At 37.0% G+C, this 21,876-nt stretch overlaps 1 protein-coding gene across 8 annotated transcripts in view; it reads left to right on the top strand.

The window, feature by feature from the left end:
- Positions 1 to 21,876, top strand: part of STRBP (spermatid perinuclear RNA binding protein) — a 179,982-nt gene that overhangs the window by 128,562 nt on the left and 29,544 nt on the right. For 7 of the 8 annotated variants that reach the window (XM_074293009.1, XM_074293005.1, XM_074293011.1 and 4 more), the window contains one exon: positions 459 to 1,017. The exons of the other annotated variant lie outside the window; for it this stretch is intronic. In XM_074293009.1, coding sequence (XP_074149110.1) covers positions 459 to 535 — 77 coding nt within the window. In that variant the 3' untranslated portion in view covers positions 536 to 1,017. Of the gene's footprint in view, positions 1 to 458; positions 1,018 to 21,876 lie in introns of those variants that run through there. 8 annotated transcript variants of the gene reach the window in all.

Genomic DNA, 21,876 nt, shown 5'->3' with positions numbered 1-21,876 from the left:
TTGGTTGGGGCTTTATTTTATTATTCTTCCCTAGCCCAAGGCTAATCTCCAGAGAGCAGAGTTGGGCTTGACTTTCACAATTTATTTTGGTCCCATAAAACATAACCAAACTTTTGAGAAAAGCCATTTGTATTTTGAAAGTGATGTCAGAATTACAGCCAAACAGTTTTACTATTTCAAAATAATATCACAGTAAGATCACTTATTTAAATTTGTATTTTGGGGGAGGGGAGAGAAGAAGATGAATTTTGAGTCTTCCCAAAGCAGTCATTGTCAGGCAAAGTATCCTACATAATAAAAGAATACATTGGTGACGCCAATTGCTGGACCTCTCTTAAAACCAAATGCATTGACTGACTAATCTGGAAAGGGTTAATAATATTACTGTTAAGAATTTTTAACCTGATTTTTGGATTGTTAAACTCATTTGGAGTCCTCTCCGTTTCTTCTCTCTGTAGGTTTACCCAAGAGAATGGTTCTGTTGCCCGTTATGAAATTCCCAACCTATCCAGTTCCCCACTACTCATTCTTTTAGCAAATGGCTGAAGCTAATTCCTATTGATTGAGCAACAATCCAGTCCAGTCCCGAATATTAGAAGAGAGAACAAGCCTTTTTATCCGGTTTCCTTTGAACATATAACTTGCGCAAAAATGATTTGTAAAGAACATCTTTTTCCTACTTTTGATTTTTTTGATTTTAACAAAATGCAAATTTAGTTCTCTAAAACTTGAGGAAAAAATACACACACGCGCACACACACACACACACACACACACACACACACACACACACATACCCCTCTACCCCTTCCATTCCCTTACCCCCAACAAAAAACCTAGTTCTGTGAAACGTTACCTCATTTTCCGATAATAACTTATACCAGCCCTTCTGTTCTAGGGGAAAAACTAGCCGCTCAAAGTTTGTTTTAAATGAAGTCTCAGATTATGTAAAATTAAATTTGTGAAGGATGTATAGAGTATAAAACAAGGATCACAAATAAACTGTTTTTGTTGTAACACAGAGTAATGCCTGGTTCCTGATGCAGTCATCTATTCTTGGCCTAGGGTTAAGTCATTCAGGCTGCAGTTATTTATTTATTATTTAGTATGGGAGAAATTTAATTTTCAATTCTATAAATCCTCAGGCGTGAAATCAGGCCAGTGAAGTTAGGATTTGGTGTAGTGTTTTAGCTTATTTTTTATATTTGCTATCTGAGCATACTTAAAACTTCATAGAGCTTAAAAATAAAGGACAGTCATAACTCAGTTCTTCCAAATTTAGTAAAGTAGAATTATGGACCCTCACATCTCTAAGCAGATTGCCAAAAATAAACCACAAGACAAAAAAAGATGTTGTTAATGGTAGGTGAGCCCTTAAAATTTGTAAGCCTACTTTGGACCAAGGATTAATATCCTCTTCCTCTGTCCCAATCTGAGTTTGACTGATTTCTGTAAACAGAGGATTTCTTTTAAATGTGGATATTGCCCAGAGATGAGAATTGGGAGATGGCAGTAAGGAGAAAAATACAATGGTTTTGGAGTTCAAGGCAATTTGTTACAGAGGAAAGAGCCCTGAACTAAGGAGTCAGGAGCCTTGGATTCAAGTCATGGCTCTATCATTTAATGTATTTTCTTGGAAGACTTTACCCCTTTTAGGCCTCAGTTTCTGCCTCTGTCAAATGAAGCTTGGACTAGACATCTAGAAGGTCCCTTCCATTTCTAACAAACAGTGAACTCTAAAAGATGACAAATCAAGCAATCAGCCCTCTTGTTCTTGTGGCCTTCACTCTGTAAGCTACTGTGTTCACTCCTGGGACTTTACAGGCAGAGCTGATTAGCAATTTTCCTTAGATTCCATGAAGGGGTTTCCTTTTTTCCACTAATTCTTGGAGATCAAAGCAGCAACAAGGTCCCCATGAAAACTTGCTATTCAATTGTCCCAATTCTTGTTGAGTGCTGCTGTGGAAAGTGACAGATTTCAGCCATGGGTCAGCATTTCCTCTCAAACTAAATATTTGAGTTGGTGTGGGGTCGCGGCCTTGAGATAGTCACTTCCATCACTGATCACAATGGGAAAGCTCATGTTACTGTGACTAGAGAGTAATGACTTGTTTGATTTAAGAAATTCACCCTCTCATGAAGCCAAGCATTTGAACCTGTGAGGCCTCCAAATAGGATGGCATCTCAGGAATGGGTTGACTGTTACTCTCGGTAGCATGGAATGTGGATAAATTCTATAAATCTGCTGTTTCTTTGCCTTCACTAGCAGTGGGTGATACTTTAATCATACATATCATTTTTGTTGAACTTGGACCACAACGGGGTAATTTCAAAGAGAAATTGTAACTGTGGTTTTGATTAAATTCTGCTGACCTATGGATGAAATAAAGCCATCACTGAGAAGAAAAAGCATGGCTGGTAGCATCCAGTTTTTAAAAATTAATCATCCATTAGAATTATGTCTTCTCTTTCATTTTGGAGTCCTACTAATAACTGATGTCTGCAGCTATATTGTTATTTGAAATTGACCGCCCAGTTACTTAAAATTGACCATCCAATTTGAGTTCCAAGTTCTAATCTAGAAAATTCTTTGACATAGCTCATTTGGTGTACTTACCAGAGCCCTCTACAACTTCAAGAAAGGGAGCTGTGCTCTTTTCCAACATGATGGCAGTCATTTCAAACGATTTCTATAGAGTCTATTCCTTTCCTCCTTCCCTCCCCTCCTTTCTCCCCTCCTCCTTCATCTCTCCCTCCCTTCCTCTCTTCTTCCCTCCCTTCCCCTCTTCCTCCCTCCCTTCCTCCTTTCCTCTCTTCTTCCTTTTCTCCCTTCCTTCCTCTTTCCCTCTCTCCCTCCCGCCTTTCTTTTTTTAAATTTTGTTGTTTGTCGGAAGTTACTAACCACATTGTAAACTTGCCCAGTTGCTGCATTACTTTACATTTCTCTGCTTTTACTGAAAATGAATGAGCTGTCAGTTTCCTAGTAGAAGTGTTAACCCTTCTGCAAGTTCGAACTTTTGAGAGACTATGATGAGTTCAAAGTGTCCTCTTCCTCCCTCCCTCCATTTTGTAATGAAAATTCCACTTACAGCTGAAAGAGCAGAGAAATCTAAATGGAGCCCTTGGCTCCACTAAACTGCTGGAATTAATCGGAAATTTTCTCTACTCTTTTCCCTGTTGTAGGTGGTTTTTTCATTGACAGCCCCTATTGTCAGCCTCTGAGCGTCGCACCTTTTATTATACACTTGGGCCCTCAAGATTTCTTCTCTGACTTCTAGAACCATCAGGTTGTGTGGCTAATTCTCTGTCTTGGTCTTGAGAGCAAATGTGACTTAAGGCAGCTTTCAATTCCACAACTTTGGTATCTTCCTTTTGAAAGTGCTGACTTGACGTGAACTCAGATCTTTTGATGGAAGAGCAATACTTTGACTCAAAGCCATGAGGGTCTCTTTCCTCTTTTGGGAAATTCAGCAATAGATGTATATACAGTACTTCTTATATCCTTGTAGCTTAGTTTCAAGTTAGGAAGTTGAAGACAACATTAGAATTTGTAGTGTGAGCTCCTGAGCCTGTTAACCTCTGCTGGTTTTTGTTTTTGTTTTTGTTTTTTGTTTTTTGTTTTTTTGTGTGTGTTTTTTAAAGTTTTTTTCTCACAGAAACCGAAGAGTTGAATTCCTAACTGCGTAAGTTAGCGCCAACAATTCAACAAACATTTATCAAGTGCCTGCTTGCTGCGCACATGTGTGCAAAGCACTGTGCTAGGCACTTTGGGGAGGTTGGAATTTAACAAGTAACATCTAGTCCCTACCCTAATGGGATATTCCAGACTAGTGGGGTAGGGTGTGATAGAAGGAATCTTTGTTATTTCTCAGTCCAAAGCAGGTATCTTTCTTGAAGCCATTTCCCCTGCATATTGGACAAGCTTACGATATTTTTCAGCAAGTTTCACTTGAGTCTGCTAGAACTCAGGCAATGACTGTTCTCACTGAGAATAATTTGGTCTTTTTGATTGTGTGGGTCACTGAATCTCATAGCCTTAGTAATATGTTGTAATGCCAGGAAAAATGATACAGGAAGATTTATGGTTACTTATAGAGTAAAAGTAGTCATTTTTTCAGGTATGTCTGGAGTTGTGATCATCTGTACCTGATAAAATGAGCTAGCTGCCAGGCCTTGTTGGCTATATGAGAGAAATTTGCAGGGGATTTTTCTGGGGGAAAGAAGTACTTGAAGATCATTATCTAGTTACTTAACATTACCAATGGCAAAAGCTCTGAGGAAATACCTTCTGTTGTATTTCATTCACATACTGGTATTGGCCCCTCTCTGTGTTGCAGGTTAATACTTTTAAGCAGTTTTCAGCCTGTTTCTTTATAAATCTTTATGCGTGTTCTTCTTGGACCTTCGTAGCCATAGACACTTGTATAAAATAGGCTGAAATATAGTGGCTAAGCTGTGATCTCAGTATAAAAAGGTAAGACCTTTTCTTTTCTGATTAAAGAGCAAATGCAACATTATAAAGCAACTTATACCCACTTGCATCTTTGACAATCATACAGGATGCACTTATTAATATATTAGATCTTAGAGATGTTAGATCTTTGTAAATGTCATGGTCTGAATGTGATATTTAACTTTGGCTTTTAAAAACATGCAGTTATTTTCTTTTGAAGATAGATAAATTCCCTGTTGCTGTGTAAGTGTCTACATACAGAAAAGTGTATTCACACATATATATATATATATATATATAAAATGTGCATACACACATATCGTAGTATGTATAGTCACACACAAATATGCATGTAAGACACGTACAATTATACATGTATATATGTAAGTAAATCATGTGCACCATCACGTAAGTCATATATATATATGTCTGTGTATACAGTGTTATGTTTATATAGCTACATATATGTGTCCTAAATATCTATACATATATGTATCCAAAATGTGTGTATATGCATGCATTTGTATTTCAAGTATGTGTGTGTATTTTATATAGACATTTGTATCCAAAGTTATGTGTGTACATATACATATATACAAAATGTACATGTGAATGTACATACATATATGTATAACATGCATGTAAATTAGATACATGCATGTACACATCTTTAAAAAGAATTGTGAGATGGTAAGAGCAAATCCATCCTCCAGTGAATTCCAACATCAGAGCACTGTTTAGGGCCTGCAACCTGCCGTTTTGAAAATTGGAAGGTCATCCTTGGTGCTCAGAATTTCCCCTTTTCCTCTCTTATATGTAATGCCACATTTATATACACTGAGGCTCAAATAACCAGTTTTTTAGGGGACAACAATTTTTTTGAGGAATGAAAATCCACATTATTCATTGTCTGTACACATGTAGTCATAGTAGTAAGATACTTTCAGTAAAACTTAGAGAAACAAGAAGTTCTAGAACTTGAACATAAAGCCAATTTGGGAAGACTTTCACTGAGTCAAATGATTCATGCTGTAATCCATGTTGGCTTTGTTAAGACTTAGAATGATGAAAGTCTGTTCTGTAGAGACCACCTAGATTTAAGACAAAAAAATTTGTCTTAACTTTGATGACTTATTTTCCATTTTAATATACTAGCTTGGTCTTAATTTAAAAAATCCAGGAATTGGACCAGATGTTTTAATATGTATTTTTTTTAAATTTCAAGCATTTCTTGTGGAGTAGCAGTTTGAAATGTATTTGATATGTATAGATTAAAATGAACTTATGTTTTATATTTGCTTCTAAGTAGCAATTTTATTTCTATTATGAATTGTAAAGTTTTTGGAACAACTTTTTTTTTTTTTTCCCCATACAGAATCTGTACATTTCATATGGCTTTGAAATTCAGGGTAGTTTCTTATCCTAGCATAAGTTTGGAACAGCTGGGTGAGAGACTTAATACTTATAAACCTTGGTCTGCATGATATCTGGGCACAGCAGATTTTGAGACAGCTTTTTAATTGATTGATCATGAAATGCAAAAGAAATAGGTATTTTGGAAACTTTTCTCAGCTAAAATATGCTTTCCCATGGGCAAGTTGACACTTCTTTTTTGTTGTTGATTGTATTGTTATGATCGTTGTGCATGTCCCTAGCCTTTGAAAAATGATATAACAGTAGCTGTGAATATTACTATTCTGATGTTCAGACCCCAGTTCATTGGTAAATCAAGAATGTTCATTGAGTCCAAAAGTGTTTTTTAGTTTTGAGATATTGAAACACACTGGTTAAAATGGACAAAATTCCAAGTCTGCGAAATGATTTTAAAAATCACTTAGCAGTGTGACATTCTTAAAAAGATACAAGAATGTGTTAGTGCATTCTCTGACCATGTATTTTGGTGGAAGGAGGTAAAGTGCTTTGAGAAGTTGAAAATTGCATCTATTGGGAAGGGAATTAAACTGTAGGCCCCTTCTGCCTCTAGAATTTGATAATTTTTCCTTTTTGCCTGCTTGATTCTCATGATATGCGTAAGTAGATAGGCTTGTTTGGAAAATTAAATACAGAAATTCAAAACCATATTGTTGAGAAATGTTCAGACGAAAAATTTTTGTCTAGATGAATAATGTCTTCTTAAAAATTTCCCTTTTATCTTTTCATTACTTCTTGTAAGGTCTCTTATTCTCTTTTTCCCTCAACCAAGATGATTTTGTTGAATTCGGAACCCTTCATCTAAAAAGGTGGACATCTTGCTTCTGGCTACAGTTTCCTTAGCAGAATAGAAGTGGGAGTTTAAATACTAGTGAAGAGTTTATTTCTTGCCTGAATAGGTCCTCTTTTCTTATTGCTTGTGTAAAGTATCTTTTTTTTCCAGCAATTGTTTATGCATGATTTAATAGCTATCTTCTTTAAGTATAAGCAAGTTAATGTTTAGTGGCCTTTCCTCTTGATTGCTAAATAAGTTTATGGTTATAAAGCAAAAGAAGGTTTACCCAAAGATTCCCTTAGATCTAGATTTTTTCCAGGATTTATTCCTCATAGTAGCTCACTCACTACATTTTACTTGTTAATTATGTTTTATTTTCCTTTAACAAAGTGAGTACAAATTTTGTAGTAATCCTAGGGAGTATTGCAGGAATTGAATATTTTTGACAGAAATGGAACTAGAGAAAATAGAGAGCAAATGAAATGGGGGAGGGAGAGCAGTGGCAGGGATTGGGCCAGGGGAGGGGAAAAGGGGGCGGAATGTGTGTTATAGTGTCTTTATGTTTATTTGTTAAATAGAATACATTTTAAATTGTTTTTTTTTTTTTAAAAGAATTTTCTGAAATTCATTCCTACCTCCTCATTTTAACTGAAGATGGAAGGTAGGACCCAGGAAGATTAAAAAATTTGCTTACTGTCAATATAATAATTGAGTATGTGGTAGTACCAAGATTCAAAATATATCTTAAAAAGTTAGTTTTTTTTTTCCCCCATTCCTTCTATGTTTCCATAGACTTTCTAGTTTTGATGCTTTGAATCATAGAAAAGGAACTTTAAACCAGTTCTGCCAGTTTAGAGTAGTATAATCTGATTCTCCTTAGAGTGAGATTAGATGAGGATCTCATAGAATGCTTGGACAAGCTCAGAATATATAGTGCCTGGTTTGTTCTTGGAATTTAAGTACTAAAGACTCAGGTGTGGATACTGTAACTAATGATTCCTTTTATCCCAACTTGATCCAAAGGAAAGTACTTGAAGTAAAAATTTCGAGATGTATACAGTAGCAAAAGTGAATTTCTTGAACTTGGCCAACTCACTTTACCGATGGAAGCTAATAATGATCTTTCTGTTTGGCTTCCAATTTCATTAGATATACAACTTCAAATAGTGCTTACTTGGCAACCAAGAATATAATAAATCCAAGTGAGTAGAAATTTGACAAAACCATTTAGATTCAAAATATGAGGAATTGTTTTCTAATAGTAGATACTATAGGGGGAAGAGAGGTTATTGTGTTCCTCATCACTGAAGGTCTTTCCTCTTCAAGCTGCATTTGAATAATAATTGAGAATGTTGTAGAGGGGATTTCTCCTCATCTATAGATTAGACCGGAGTGTTCTGGAATTCAGTCCAGGCCCAAAATTCATTGTTTTAATGAATTGAATAGATTTGTTTTACTGTATTTTATGAAGTAGATAATCAAAACTATTATTCAGGTTGTTTTAGTCACGTCCAGTTCTTTGTCATTTTGTTTGGTGTTTTCTTGGCAAAAATGGTTTTCCATTTTCTTCTGCTCATTTTACAGATGAAGAAACCAAGACAGAGTTAAGTGACTTGCCCAGGGTCACACAGCTAGTAAGTATCTGAGGTCAGATCTGAACTCAAGAAGATGAGTCCTGACTCCAGACCCAGTGCTCTAACTCCACTGTGCTGCCTAGTTGCCCAAGCCATGTGTTACTTAGGCCCTAAAGAAGCTCAGAATATATTTGTGTTGGGAAGGACTTACTGGAAAGATAGTGATTAAGGACTGGGCAGAGAGATTCATAAACCCCAAACTGAAGTTTTGAAGAACTTCTTAGCAACTGGATATTTATGTATAGCTGAAACACCTTGTTATCATTAAAATAAAATAAAATAAATTCAGAGTAAATGTGTTTTTAGAAATTAGATAATATCTTCATCTTGATGGAATGTTATTTAGTGTTGTATAGTAGAAATAGCAATGGATTTGGAATCAAAAGATTTAGATTGCAATTATACCTCTAAAACTTATTATCTGTGTAACTTTAGGCAAGTCACTTACCTCTGAGCTCCATTTACCTCATTTGTGAAATGAGGAAATTGAACTTATCTGGCCACTAAGGCCTCTTCCTTCTCTATGATCTTATCAACCTCTTGGTGCTAGTAGGTCTGGTGCTAATGTGCTTTGAGAAAAATACATCTTCCATTGAGAGGTTAAAACAATAACAAAAAAAAAAAACCAAAGAATCAGTGAAAAATAAATGCTGGGTATGATTCCTGGATTAGATTTGGAAGTCACTTATTCATGAATTAATTCGGAGTGAAATTTGAATAGAGGACCAGCTTTATGTGTTTTAAGTGGTTATATGTTGGATTTCAAGATAGAACAATTGCTTTTTAAAAAGAAGCAAATTCTTTTTTAATTGAAAATTATTCAAGTGGTGCCTAAATGGTGACTTGTCACCAGTGCTATAGAGGGCATTTTCAGGTACTAGACTAGATTAAGTAAACAGCTAGATATGCCAAGGGATAAGAATATAGATCAATTGAAACAGTTACTTCAAAAAGCTTACAGTCTATGATGGGAGAAGTAGGGAGATGATATATAAACAGGAAAAATAAGTAAAAACTCATTTGAAGAGAGGGAGCACTCATGATTGTGGAAATACAGGAATACTTGAAGAAAGGTAGACGTTGAACTGAATCTTTAAGAAGGATAGATTATTACTGTTAGAAATAAGGGAAAGGGAAAACAGAGGGGGAGAGCGTATTCTAGGTATGGAATATAGTTTGCTCTGCTATTACCTATAAAGTGTGTGTTTTAAGAGTTCTACTTTTTAAATGTTTGTTTATGATTTTTCTGAGTTTCTGATGATCTAGCATGTAATCAATCTTGCATAAGTTCCATGGCAGCCTAAAATTCCTGTTCAGAAATTTCATTGACTATATCAAATACTACCCCTGACTCCCAGCTCCACCCCCACAAATATTTGATTTAAGTCTGTAATATTTAGCTTATTTGTTTTTCTATTGAATTTGTTAGCTTCTCATGAGAACATTAGCTCAAATTTATGCCTGTATAGGTATTTATAAAATTTTTCATCAAGAGCTTGATGGCTTTGTTAAATATAACAAGTATATCATAGATATAGGTCTGCTGAAATTTTAGAAAACAATATGAGAGATCTGAAGGGAAAGGCTATTATATGTTCAGGGTAGGTAACCTGAAAGAGTGGGCAAGGATTGATAGGAAGGAGATGAAAGCAGGTCAGTCTAGGAATAGGAAGCTATTGTGAGCAAGGACAGAGATGGAAGAGCACAGGACATGTTTTGCAGGTAAAAAGCTTAAAAAGTTGATAAGGGCAAAATGTGGAAGGAACTAAATAATACGGGAAAACTTGGGTGACATTAGATTATGGAAAACATTGAGTGTCAGGCAAAGAAATTTGATTATTAATCCACAGGGCCACTGAAAATATATATTTTTAAACAAGGAAAATGCCATTTCTAGGATAGTAGAAGAATTCTGTGGATAATAGGTTGGATTGGAAAATGGAGATGGGGCAGAGAATGAGAAATGTGTGAGGTAGAATGTAATCTAAGAAATTGTATGTTCTCCTGAATGAAAGTGCTTCTCCCTTTGTTCTGTTTGGCAGGCCAAGATAATTTGATATTTATCCTCAGAAATTAGGGCATTTCTTTTTGTTGATGGGGTTGACATTCTTGCCAGGTTTCTTTAATATGCAAAGACTACTTGGGTATCTCAGAAAAACAACAAAACCCCCCAACAAACCCTTCCAAAACAGCAGTTTAGTTTCAGCCCTTTATTAGGCACTGTAACAACCAAGAAGAGTTAATTAAATGAAACTCACAGAAATTGCAATCCTTGAAGAAATTGCAGGGCAGCTCCCTATCTTCTTATACGGGTTTTAGTTTCTGAAGAGGTTAGGTGGAACTTTTGGAGCTTTCCAAAGTGACTGGGAAGTAAGAAGTCTGTTGTCATGGTCTTTAAATGAAGTTTGGGTGAACAGTTTTCAGGATTGATGTTCAGGGGCATTATATAATTTTAGAATTTAGATCTTAAAGGTTAATATAGTTGAATTCCTTCATTTTACAAATGAGGAAATTGAGAGGAATGACTTATTTGAAGTCACACAGATAGCAAATTGGAGACATAGATTATAAACAATACTCTTTCTCTTAGGTAATGTTTCAGGTAGTGATTGCTATAGCTAACTTTTATGATCTTTTTCAGGTCTGATTGTATGATTAAATTGGTCCCCCTTTTTTTTGGTACGTGGCTGTACTGGAGTTTCTTCAGAGATAAAATACAGTGTAAATCCCCAGATGAATGAATAGTGAAATGAAGAAGTAGGAAGGCAGGATTGAAAATGAGAGGACAAGTCTGAGGGATTTGGCAGAGCTTGAGAATCAAGGTGAAACAGTAGGTCAGACGCCCAACAAGCAAAAGCATGTGTTCTGGGGGAAAAGCCTTGAAACAAGGCTGGAAGCTTCTTAACATTTTTTTCTGTTGTAGCAAGAATCATTGACTGGCTTTCAACAGTTTAGCCTACAAAGAATCTGAACTTGTCAGGATTGTAGTAGAAGGGACTTGTGTGTAAGGATGTAACTAAATTGTCTCTGGGGCCCAAACTCTTGAGATTTCACAATTCTATGGTTTCTTTACTTAGGACTTAAGTGTTAAGGACTATTCCTGGGGTGTTAGGCCACTGGTATTGCAAACTCCAAAACAACTTTAAGAATAGGAACTGAGATGTGAGGACATGACAGGAACTTCTTAAATTGAACCTTTTGAGGGGAGGGAAAACACAGTATTCTTGAGATTAAGGATGCCTTTTTAGACTTTATTGGAGCTTTCCTTCACTCAGCAAGCATGTATTCAATTTTCATCATGTAACTTACTCTTTGCTGGGTGCTGGGTTTGTATCCCTATGGGGGGAGATAAGAAAAGTTAATAGTCCCTACTCAAGAGAGAAAAGGTGACATAATGCACTAGAAAGCGGAATTGGACTGGAAAAGTAGAGACTTGGCTTCTCATTCACTTCACCACTGGATGATTCCTTAAGAAAGACTATTTTTTCTTGAGTTGTTATTCTAGTATTCTATATTCTAAAGACTCCAAGACTCCATCTCACCCTGTTATTCTGATTCTTTTGACCTAGGTGCCTCTAGCTCTTCTTTTAGCTCTAAGTCTGTGATTCTAATTATATAGTCATAATAAAGTGCTTCAATGCATTAGATAAGGATTTCTGTAGCTGTCCTCCTTGAGAATTGAAGAATCTTGACCACAGCTAGCTTTTTTTCATTGCCTATAATGATGAGTTGTTAATTAGAAGACTCTTAGTCTTATCAGGTTTCTAAGTTACAGTTTGTATCATCAGTCTGTTCACTAATACTTTCAGTTTAATCTGCCTTTTTTCCCTTGGACTCAGAGGAATTAGAGAAGTCTTACCCCATCGTAATTTATAAGAGTTAATCAAGGAAGGCGAAAGATGTAATCTAACCTATTATATTCAGAAATTATTAGTTCTAGAAATAATCTTAGAACACAGTGTTAGACCATAGAAGAACAGGAACTAAAAGGACCCCCAGAACAGATAGTGTCAAAAGTGGAAAAGACTTTAGAAAAAATATTTCATCTTCATTTTTTAGATGGGGAAACTGAGGCCCAACAAAATCTAAGGGATGATTTCATCTATTTGGGGCAAGATTGACTTTCCAGAGCCTGTTAAAGCCCATTGGGTTAATAGTTAAGAGGATTGGTACTGTCAGATCCATTAGGTTAGATTACATCTTTCGTCTTCCTTGATTAATTGGACTAGCTCATTACATCAGACTATATGTGGTGGATGACAAGAAGTGGATATTAGCACTCCTACTTTTTATTCCTAAACAGTTTTGCTCTTTCTACCCTACAAAGGATTGGAGTTTCTCTATTATGTCATTATCTGTGAGAGACTTGAAAGTCATAAGGTGTGGTGAGTGTGATTTTTTTTTTTTTTTTTTTAGGAGAAAAAAAATACATTCTGTGACATTATCTTAGTTTTTTACCTTGTAGCAAATTCCTTACTTTGGGCCAGAGACAATGTAGAGAACCCATAGGAAGTTCTGTCTTTAAGTTGAAAAAATCTATTACATAAAAACAAAAGGTGGCAACAGTTTGCTTGTTGTATGGTTTGACAGCAGTTTATGTCAAACTCTAGTAAATTTGATAGTGTCCGGTCAAATTAGTAGCTCAAGGAATGTAGAGCCATGGTATATCTCGATTTCAGGAAGGCATTTGACGAAGTCCTATATGGTATCCTTATAGACAAGATGTGAAGATGTGGATTATTAGATGGATTTGAAATTGGTTGAATAACATGGTCCAATGAATGAGGAGAGGGTATAGTATTAGTGGAAATAATACTAGATTTGAAATTGTAGGTTCTGAATTTGAATCTACTGTCCAATGCCTTTGTCATTCTCTGATTCAGATAATTCTTAAGCTTTTCTTAAACCTTTAATGATTGTTTAGCATTCTTAGTAATGACTTGGGTAAAGGTTACCAGATTTGTAGCTGAAACAAAGCTTGGCAGGAAAAACTAATGATAAGAATTGATCTAAAATAAAATGAGATAAAGAGATAAAGACAACTCAGACCAGTGGTCCTCAAATTTTTTAAATAGGGGGCCAGTTCACTGTCCCTTAGACTGTGGGAGGGCCGGACTATAGTAAAAACAAAAGCTCACACTCTGTCTCCGCCCCTCAGCTCATTTGTCATAATGCTGCGGGCCACATATGGCACTTGGACAGTAGTTTGAGAACCCCTGACTCAGACTGATGGAAATTATAAGAGGGGGGTTCAAAAAAGGAAGCATACTCTCCCACAGTGTAAGGGGAATGTTTCAAAAAGAAAAAAAGTGAAATCTTTCTTTGGAGGCTGCATGACTACTTGTTTATAACTGAAAAAAACATCTTTTACATAGCTAGCTAGAAGGTATTTCTTGTTGGGTACAGGTTGAATTGCATGAGCTCTTGAGAGTCTGTGATATACCCTAAATGTCCAGCATCAAGGTGAGTCTTCTCAAAGTTTTTGGCATCTCCGTATATTCCCAATAGTTGGAATTATATCATATGAATAAGATGTCTCCAAAATATTCATTCACTCAACTTGCCTGCTCCTTGGCCAGGTGGTAGTAAATTTAAGTGTCCAAAGTAAAGTAGTAGAGAAAAAGTCACAACAAGCTCTGTGTCCATTATTTTTGAAGAAAATGTTACTTTAATTTCATCTCTTCCCACTAATCAGTGTTCTAAGATTCTATTTTTAACATCATGTATCTTGTGCTTTGTCTTGCTTTTTTCTCTTGGAAATTTGCTTAAAAGAAAGTGCAAATATGCCCTTGAGTGTAGGGATAACACTTTTTCTCTCTTCCCTACCTCCTTCCTTTTCTCTCTTTCTGTCTTTCTCTCTCTCTCTCTTGTATGTGTGTCTATCTCTCATGTCTATCTCCCCTTTATCCCATTCATTCACTCATTCTCAGGTCCCAGATGATGGGAACTTTTCTAGTTGTTACCCATCTGAATTCTAGGTAAATAAGATCATATCCTAGAAATTTCTTTCTAGGTGAGAGGGGCCCAAGGTCAGTGTTTGGAGAGAAAGAGGATAGGGAAAAAATTTGGAGGTACTTCTTGAGAATGTCAGGAAAGATAATTGACTGCAGGATCCTGAAGTGGCCAGATGTCATTTCATTGGGGGTGGGGGGGGTGAAGAGTGGAGGAAGTCATTCAAAGGCATTCAGTGGGTTGCAGAAAGGATTTCCTATAGTTCTATACTCAGAACTACAGGTCTCTTTCCTATTAAGAGAAAGTTCACTTTTTGAAAAATCAATTTAGGTATTTATTCATGCTGATAGGAAGTTTTTCTTTAACTTCAAGAATTCTTTGAGAAGGGCTTTGTGCAAATGGCTTGGTTATTTTTATATAACATTTTTTCTTATATGTGAAAACTTTTTAGAATGTTTCTTTGCAAAGTATGATCTTAAAATATGATGTGAACTTCACAAATTCTTAAATTGCTAAACTTTTATAACTAGCCCTTAGACCATGGAGTGTTAGAGCTAGAAGGCTTCTCAGAATCTAAAGTTAGAGTTGAGAGTAACCTTAGAAGTCATTGAGCCCGACCTTTTCTTTTACAAAGACTTAGGAAGAGAAAAAGCTTTGCTGAAGACAATACAGCTAATATGTGAAAGAAAATGGATTAGATTTTCTTGGTTTTAAGCTAGAGTTTTCTTTCTACTTCAGTCATTTGCAATAAAATTTCTTTAAATTATGCCAAAATTGAAAGAACATTGGATTGATGGGGAAGGTGGACAGGGGATTGTTGTTCAAACTCTAGTTCTTGTATTAATGAACTTATAGAAAGGTCTTAGATTTTTATCTCTCTAGTGAAGTTGGAGAAAATAATTTCAAAAGTCCCTTCTGACTGTAGTAATAGTAGTCCAGGATTCTGAGAGGCGCCGATTCTCAGACTGGGGATGAGCTGGTGGATTTGCTCTGTTTTCCTTGTCTAGGATCTGCTTTATTGCTTTCTGCCCTTCAGGATTTAGGTCACTTCTGGTGTCTTCTACAGTGTAATTCCAAGACTATGACCTTCCTCCCTCCCTTCCTTCTTCCCTTCCTAAAAAGAACTTGCTTTATGTGAAGTCTGGGAAAACCAGGCCTTCCTTGTGATGATGGGTGGGGACATGGAGATGCACAGAGGAAACATTGGTGGTACTGGTTGTGGCCCTTACTTAACTTCTGTAAAGTTAATTTCCAGTTCCTGAATCATTCTTGAGATCTTTTCTGGAGCCTGAGAAGTGCTGGGATTTCCAAATCCCTTTTAGATATCAACACATATATAGTATTTTTCATTTCTCAGTATTTTGGTTGACATACTTCATGTCTGTGTGGGTGAGTAAAGGATAGTCACCTAATCTCTCTCAACCATGTTTTTGTTTTTTTGTTTTCAGCTGTAAATTTTATTCCCTCTCTTGACATTCTGTACTTACATTTTTTATCATAAGGCTCTCTCCATCTCTTAAATCCTTGGTATTTTGAGACAATTTTGAAATCTTTATTTAGTCCCATTTTACAGATGGAAAAAAAGGGAGGCTTTTATCTTAAAATGAAGAAAGTAGGATAGGCAGTATGAATAGTCATAAGAATTCTTGGAAAGGGGTTCATGGGTACCTGCTTCCGAGTATGACTGGATGATTTCTGAGGCCTTCTCTAAATCTGAGATTGTTTACTTTTATAACATATTTGTTAAGAGCATTAGCACCCATGGTGCTTTATCATCCTATCATTTTCCTAGCAAACTGTCTTATTGCTTCATTCAGGGTACTCATTTTTATCTGAATGTCTTTTGATGATAAGTAAGGCATGTTATGGGATCTTGGAACTGTTGATTTGATTGGTTCCAATGAGTTCTTTCAATCTCTGAAACAAGTTGAATTTTGTATATTATGGTTTCTTCATGTTGTATTTTTGAAAGATCTAGCATTTTGTTTTATGGGCCCTTCTAATCCTAATATTCTGTGTTGGTCTAACATTGTGACTCAAAGAAATTCAACCCTTAGATGTTGTTGTTGTTGTTTTTTTTTTTTCCCCAATCTCTTCTGATGAGAGCATGTGTAACCATAGTCACAGATGAAGGAGAAATGATGATGTACTAACACTGCACTATTGGATACGTTTTTCTCAATTGGCCATTCTGGTGTGAGATACAGCTAAGTTATTGTAATCTTTTTTTAAAAAAAGTACTTTGTTTCAATATGAAATTGTAAATACTATAATTTGCGGTGGAAAGTCATTTGGCAATAACCTTCATTGTTTGCACTGCTAAAAAAGAAAACAAAAACCACCACCAGCCTAGGTGTAATCTCAGTAATTTAATATATGATTGTACTTTGGAAATCGCTTGTATCATGGGATTTTTAACCTGGGGTAAATAGACTTTAAACTATGACTGTGAATTTGACTCCAATGCTGTTTTGTATCACACCTTGCCCTTCTTCCTGCAGACTTGAATGTTCCTTTTGCTTTCACAAGAGGCTTCTTTCCTGAGGTTCAGTTCAGTGGAGCCTCTTGGGAGTGCCCATCCAGGGGGCACTGAGCTTCTCCCACATTCCTGCCCTGTGTTCAATGCCATAGACTGTCCTTTGGTTCTGCTGTTGTCTTTGTAATACCCTTCGTATTATGTTTCCTTTATTTAATTCTAAATAAAAGCTTCTGACTTCAAAAAAAAAAAAAAAAAAAGAAAAAAAGAAAAGAAAAAAAGGAAAGAAAATTGGGTGAGTTATTTCATGAAGACCTAGATTTTCAGAAAACCTATATGTGAAGAATCACGATATTGGAAGGCCTTTCTAAGTTTTTTTTCTTTGTTTCCTAGAATAATAGCAGCTGCCATTTTGATAGTCTTTTATGGTTTTGCCAAATGCTCTCCTTATTCTACACCTTCAAGTTAAAGAGTCTTATCTCCAGTTCACAAAGGAGGGGGCATGGGAGTTTTGGGGAAAATGATCTGCCAAAGCTAAGAAGCAGCAATTTATTGAGTTATGGCAATGTAGGTCTCCTCATCTAGGTCTCATTTTTCTAGGACTTTTTTCCTGGATCATTATGTATTTAAAAGAGCCTTAAGATTTTAGAGTCAAGACTTGGCTGGGAAATGTGTTCTTTCTGCTGCTTCCTAGCTGTGTGACTGAAACTTCCTTGAGCTTATTTTCTTATCTGTAAAATGGGAAGTAATTTTTAATATTTATTTTTCACATGTTTACATAATCCGGAAATGCAGTTCACTGAACATTTATCAAGCACCCACTGTGTTAAAAGACACCTTCAAGTATTCCTGAAATTATTATATTACATTTTCTCTTCACTCTAAATCTTAAGCCTCCTTGTTTTGACTTGGTGCTTCCCCTGGGAATATCCCTCAATGATTGTGACTTTGAATGCTTGATTTTTCCTTTCTAGGCATTAGGACTCAATGACAAAAAGAGTAGACAATCTCTAAAGCTCATTTCAGTTCTAATTTTACATTAGCTTAAAGTCATAAAGGGCTGATTATCTGACAAGATAACTGTACCAAGCAGAAGCCAATGACTGGTATAGATTGAAAGGGAAATTTGCAGGCTTATCAAAGTTTCAAGGATTCTTTACCCAGGACTAACCTATTGGCTGCAACCTGCCTTGTGCTTCTCCTTATTCTCCACGCCTAACTTGTTTTGTTTGACATTTAGGGAAATAGATAGGAAATGATTCATAGGTTCTTTGAGCTTGCCCAGCACTTCCCCTACCTACAGACCTGGGTCTTTAGGGATGTCTCTACATTTTGAAAGAGAGAATGCATGAAATCAGAAGGTCTGGATTCTAATCTCCTATTTTCCTATATGAACTTGGACATGTTCCTTCTTTTCTCTGGTTTTCATGTCATTTGGAAGGAAAACAACATTTTTTGTTTAGCCTTGGAGGTAGGACTAGTATTCAGCAATAAGTTTCAGAAAGGCTGGTTTCAGTTTTGGAAAACCTGGCAGCAGGTAGAACTGTTTTTTAAAAAAAAAAAACCCAACTAATTTCTATGTGTTGGGCATTGTGCTCAATTCTAGGATAAAAAGAAAAAGCAGAAATACCCTGTGTCCTCAAGAATTTGACATTCCAGTGGGAGAAAAAACATCTACAAATCATGGAAGATTAATATACTAATATACAACAGAGGGAAAATAATGTTAAAGAGGATGCCAGTGGTAGCTGGGAGGCAGCTGAAAAGTTCTGGAGGAGGGCAGGATTGCTAGAGTGCAGTCTTAAGGGATTCTGGAGGTTGGAGGGAGCACATTAGGCATTGAGAGCGGCCCGTGCTAAATTTTGAGAAACAGAATGGAGGCCGGTGTGGCTGAATTATGTAATGTGTGGATGGGAAAAGAGTGCAACAAGATGGGAATTTTCTATATATTGCTCCTAGATATATAATAGGGAGCCACTGAAATTTATTGAGCATGGATGATAATGTGGTAGCTGCATAGAGAGTGGATGAGAGTGATGAAAGACTAGAACAAGGCCAGCAAACTGAGATCCAACTGCTTGTTCCTGCATCTATAAATTGAGAATGATTTTTGAATTTTAAAGCAACAGTAAAAACTTTAAAGACAACAAAAACCGTTCTTCATTTGAGGGCTGGATTCGGTCCACTGGCTGTTTTGCTGATTTCTGGAAAAGAAGCTGGGTAACAACTGAACTAAGTCAGCTGTGTGAGTGAAAAGAAGAGAGAGCATTTCAGATGGTTTTAAGGACAAATTATAAGATTTTGTAACTGGTTGGATATGAGTTAGGAGGATGGTGCTGGGAAGTAAAGGAGAGGGGAGATTTTGGCTAAAAGATCCCATGGGAGAGAAGAGGGAGGAGAGGGGGAGATAGAAGAAAGGGAGGGAGAGAGAGAGTTTATGAAAATACATGGAAACCCAAAGAGAGATGTCAGGAGGAGGAGGGCGCATGGAATGGATGCTCTTGTCATTAGAAGCCTTGAGTGGCCAGATCACCACTTGTTTGAGGGTACAGATGACTACTGAAATTCTCTATAAACTGTGAAATCAAAACTCCATTCCAGCTGTCATTCCATATTCGATGGTGTTTTTTCAGTTGTAATGTTTTATTACCAGTGACTGGTTAAGAAGCAGAGAGGGTGCCCTACTCCAGGAGCTTCTTTGCCAGGGAGACCTTTTGTGCCCCTTGCTGCTCTTTTCACATCTCTCAGGGGGCCAGAAGGCAGGTCAGGTGCCTCTCTCACTAATGTTGAGAAGTAGAGTCTCCCTTCTCATTTTATAGCCACTTCCTTACATCTTGGGGAGAGAGTAAACTTGTGTGAAGAGCCCTAGAGTTGGAGTTAGAAGCCTTGAACTTGAATGCTAACACTGCTGATTGTGTGGGCAAGTGATTTAATCTGTTCCTCCTCTTCTATAAAGCTCAGGAGTTAGACTGGAAGATGTGTGAAGCTCAAGGCTGGCTTTTCTTTGGTTAGTACTTGGGCTCAGCCCAGCATCACAATGGACCTGTCCTCCGTAAGGAGCTGCTGGAAGCTGAAGGTGCAGGTTGCTCCCCCAGAATTTCATGGTCATCAATTGACTAGGGAATGCTTGGTAGCTGAGCTGGGCATGTTTGTAGGTGGATCCGTGGCCTATCAGGCTTCAGAGTCTCACATTTTAGCCAAGAACAAAGCCTTAGTTCTGGCCTAAGTTCCCTTTCCCAGTTCACAAAAGGTTTAAAAGCTCATGGTGGGGGTGATTCCAGGTCTGGGGCACCCACTGTCCTGTCAGGGCCAAAAGCACCTGAATCAGCATAGGAAGTCAGTGCCTAGTAGGAGTTTATTTAGAATCGGCACACTTGAGCATCCTGCCCTTGGAACCATTTATTTTTGAGAAATGCTTAGGGCTCAGGTTACTGCTGCTTGAAGCTTTCCTGAGGCTTGGAGTGTTGTTCAAGGAGGTGGGGGAGGTGGGGGGGGAGAAGAAACTCTGTTCTCACCCTGGGAAGCAGTGTCTAGTGAAGAGTACTGAGTTTGGAGTCAGGAAACCCACTTTTAAGATTTAACCCTATTGTGCTAGCTGTAAGACAAGTCATTTTACTGCAGTTTCTCTTCTGTGAAATAAGAATGAAAGCAAAATGTATGGGTGCTCACTGCTGGGGGTCCAAAGACAAAAACCCTGTCGCTGAGCTTCTGTTTGAAGATTGGCAAGAACTATGGAAGAGGGCACTGTACTTTTCAAATGGGAGTCTAGATAGGTTCTTGATAGGAAGAGGTGTGACCAGTAGTCAAGAGTATCCTGATGTTCTGTGGAAAAAGGCAGAAAGGATTCCCCAAGAGCAGAAATATATAAAACACTGCTTTCCACAAAATTTGAAAATGTATTTCAGTAGAGATAGCAACAAAAACAACTTCAGTAATCTGGAGAAATGAGGCCTGAGGGAATCCATGGTTTGTTGTATGCATATGGGTACTCGGGACCTGGTTTCAAATGCCAGCTCTGCTGCTCACTGCTTGGCCAACGTGGGCCCTCAGTTTCCTTAGCTCTAAAATGAGAAGGTTGTTGAACAATAGTTCAAAAAACCCGGGTCTATGAACAACCTGAAACAATTTAACAAAATTATTAAACAAAGAAATTTAACAAGTTATTTCCAAGAGGGATTGTTCTTGTAGGTTTCACCAGACTGGCAAAAGGGTCCACCACACAAAACAAATTTAAGATCTCTAATGTTCCTTCCACTTTTATAATAATTCTACTATTACCACCACCCTACTTACTACAAGTTCTTACAAAAATTTACCTGGACAATAAAAGACTTTTAACAGGTACCACTGTTTTTTGCTCTTTACGCTGCCTGAAGAATTTTTTGATAGATTTAATCTGTTTACTTACTCAGAAATCTTTTATGATTCAGTGGCTCCTTATTACTAGTTGAAAAGAGTTCAGATCCAATTGTTTACAGTCAGAACCCCATCTCTTCACCTTTCTAAACTCATCTTTGAATCCTGTTAACAGGCCAATTGAATGAACTGGGCATTCTCTTTGTACACCTCCCCATGTACACACAGTTTACATTCTCCATTCCTTAGTGGGTGTCTTTTCTCCCTTCACCTGCTGAACCTTTGAACCTGTCCCCACTTTTAAGACCCAAGTCATACTACCACTACCATGAAACCCTTACTAATGCTCCCCACCTAAGATAACTCTCCACTGATCCCTTCAAATAGTAGTACTGTTTTTACACATCCTCTGATATAGTCATCTTGTTTGTTTATAGAGTTTGTATTAGTGTCACTCTATTAGACTGTGAGCTCCATGAGGGCAGGGAACATGTCTGGTCCAGACTGTATATCTCTTCGAATATGTTTTTCAAACATTAGGTGCTCAATAAACATTTGAATTAAATCTTGGCTTTCAGTGATTTCTTCCAAGGTGTAGTAAACCTCCACATCTGAAGGGCTCCCAAAGGGAAATGGAAAACTTTTCTTGTAGCACTAAAGGAGAGAACTAAAAGTAGAAGTTACAGATTTGGACCATGTACAAGCAATGGAGTATGTTATCCCATGAAGTTGACTTCCCACTAGAATAGTCACATGTTGGGGATTCCTCTCCAACCCCAAATTTTAGGAACATAGATTT

This window comes from Sminthopsis crassicaudata, chromosome 2, assembly GCF_048593235.1.
Source record: "Sminthopsis crassicaudata isolate SCR6 chromosome 2, ASM4859323v1, whole genome shotgun sequence".
Lineage (NCBI taxonomy): Eukaryota > Metazoa > Chordata > Mammalia > Dasyuromorphia > Dasyuridae > Sminthopsis > Sminthopsis crassicaudata.
This window is presented reverse-complemented; position numbering and strand designations above follow the sequence as displayed.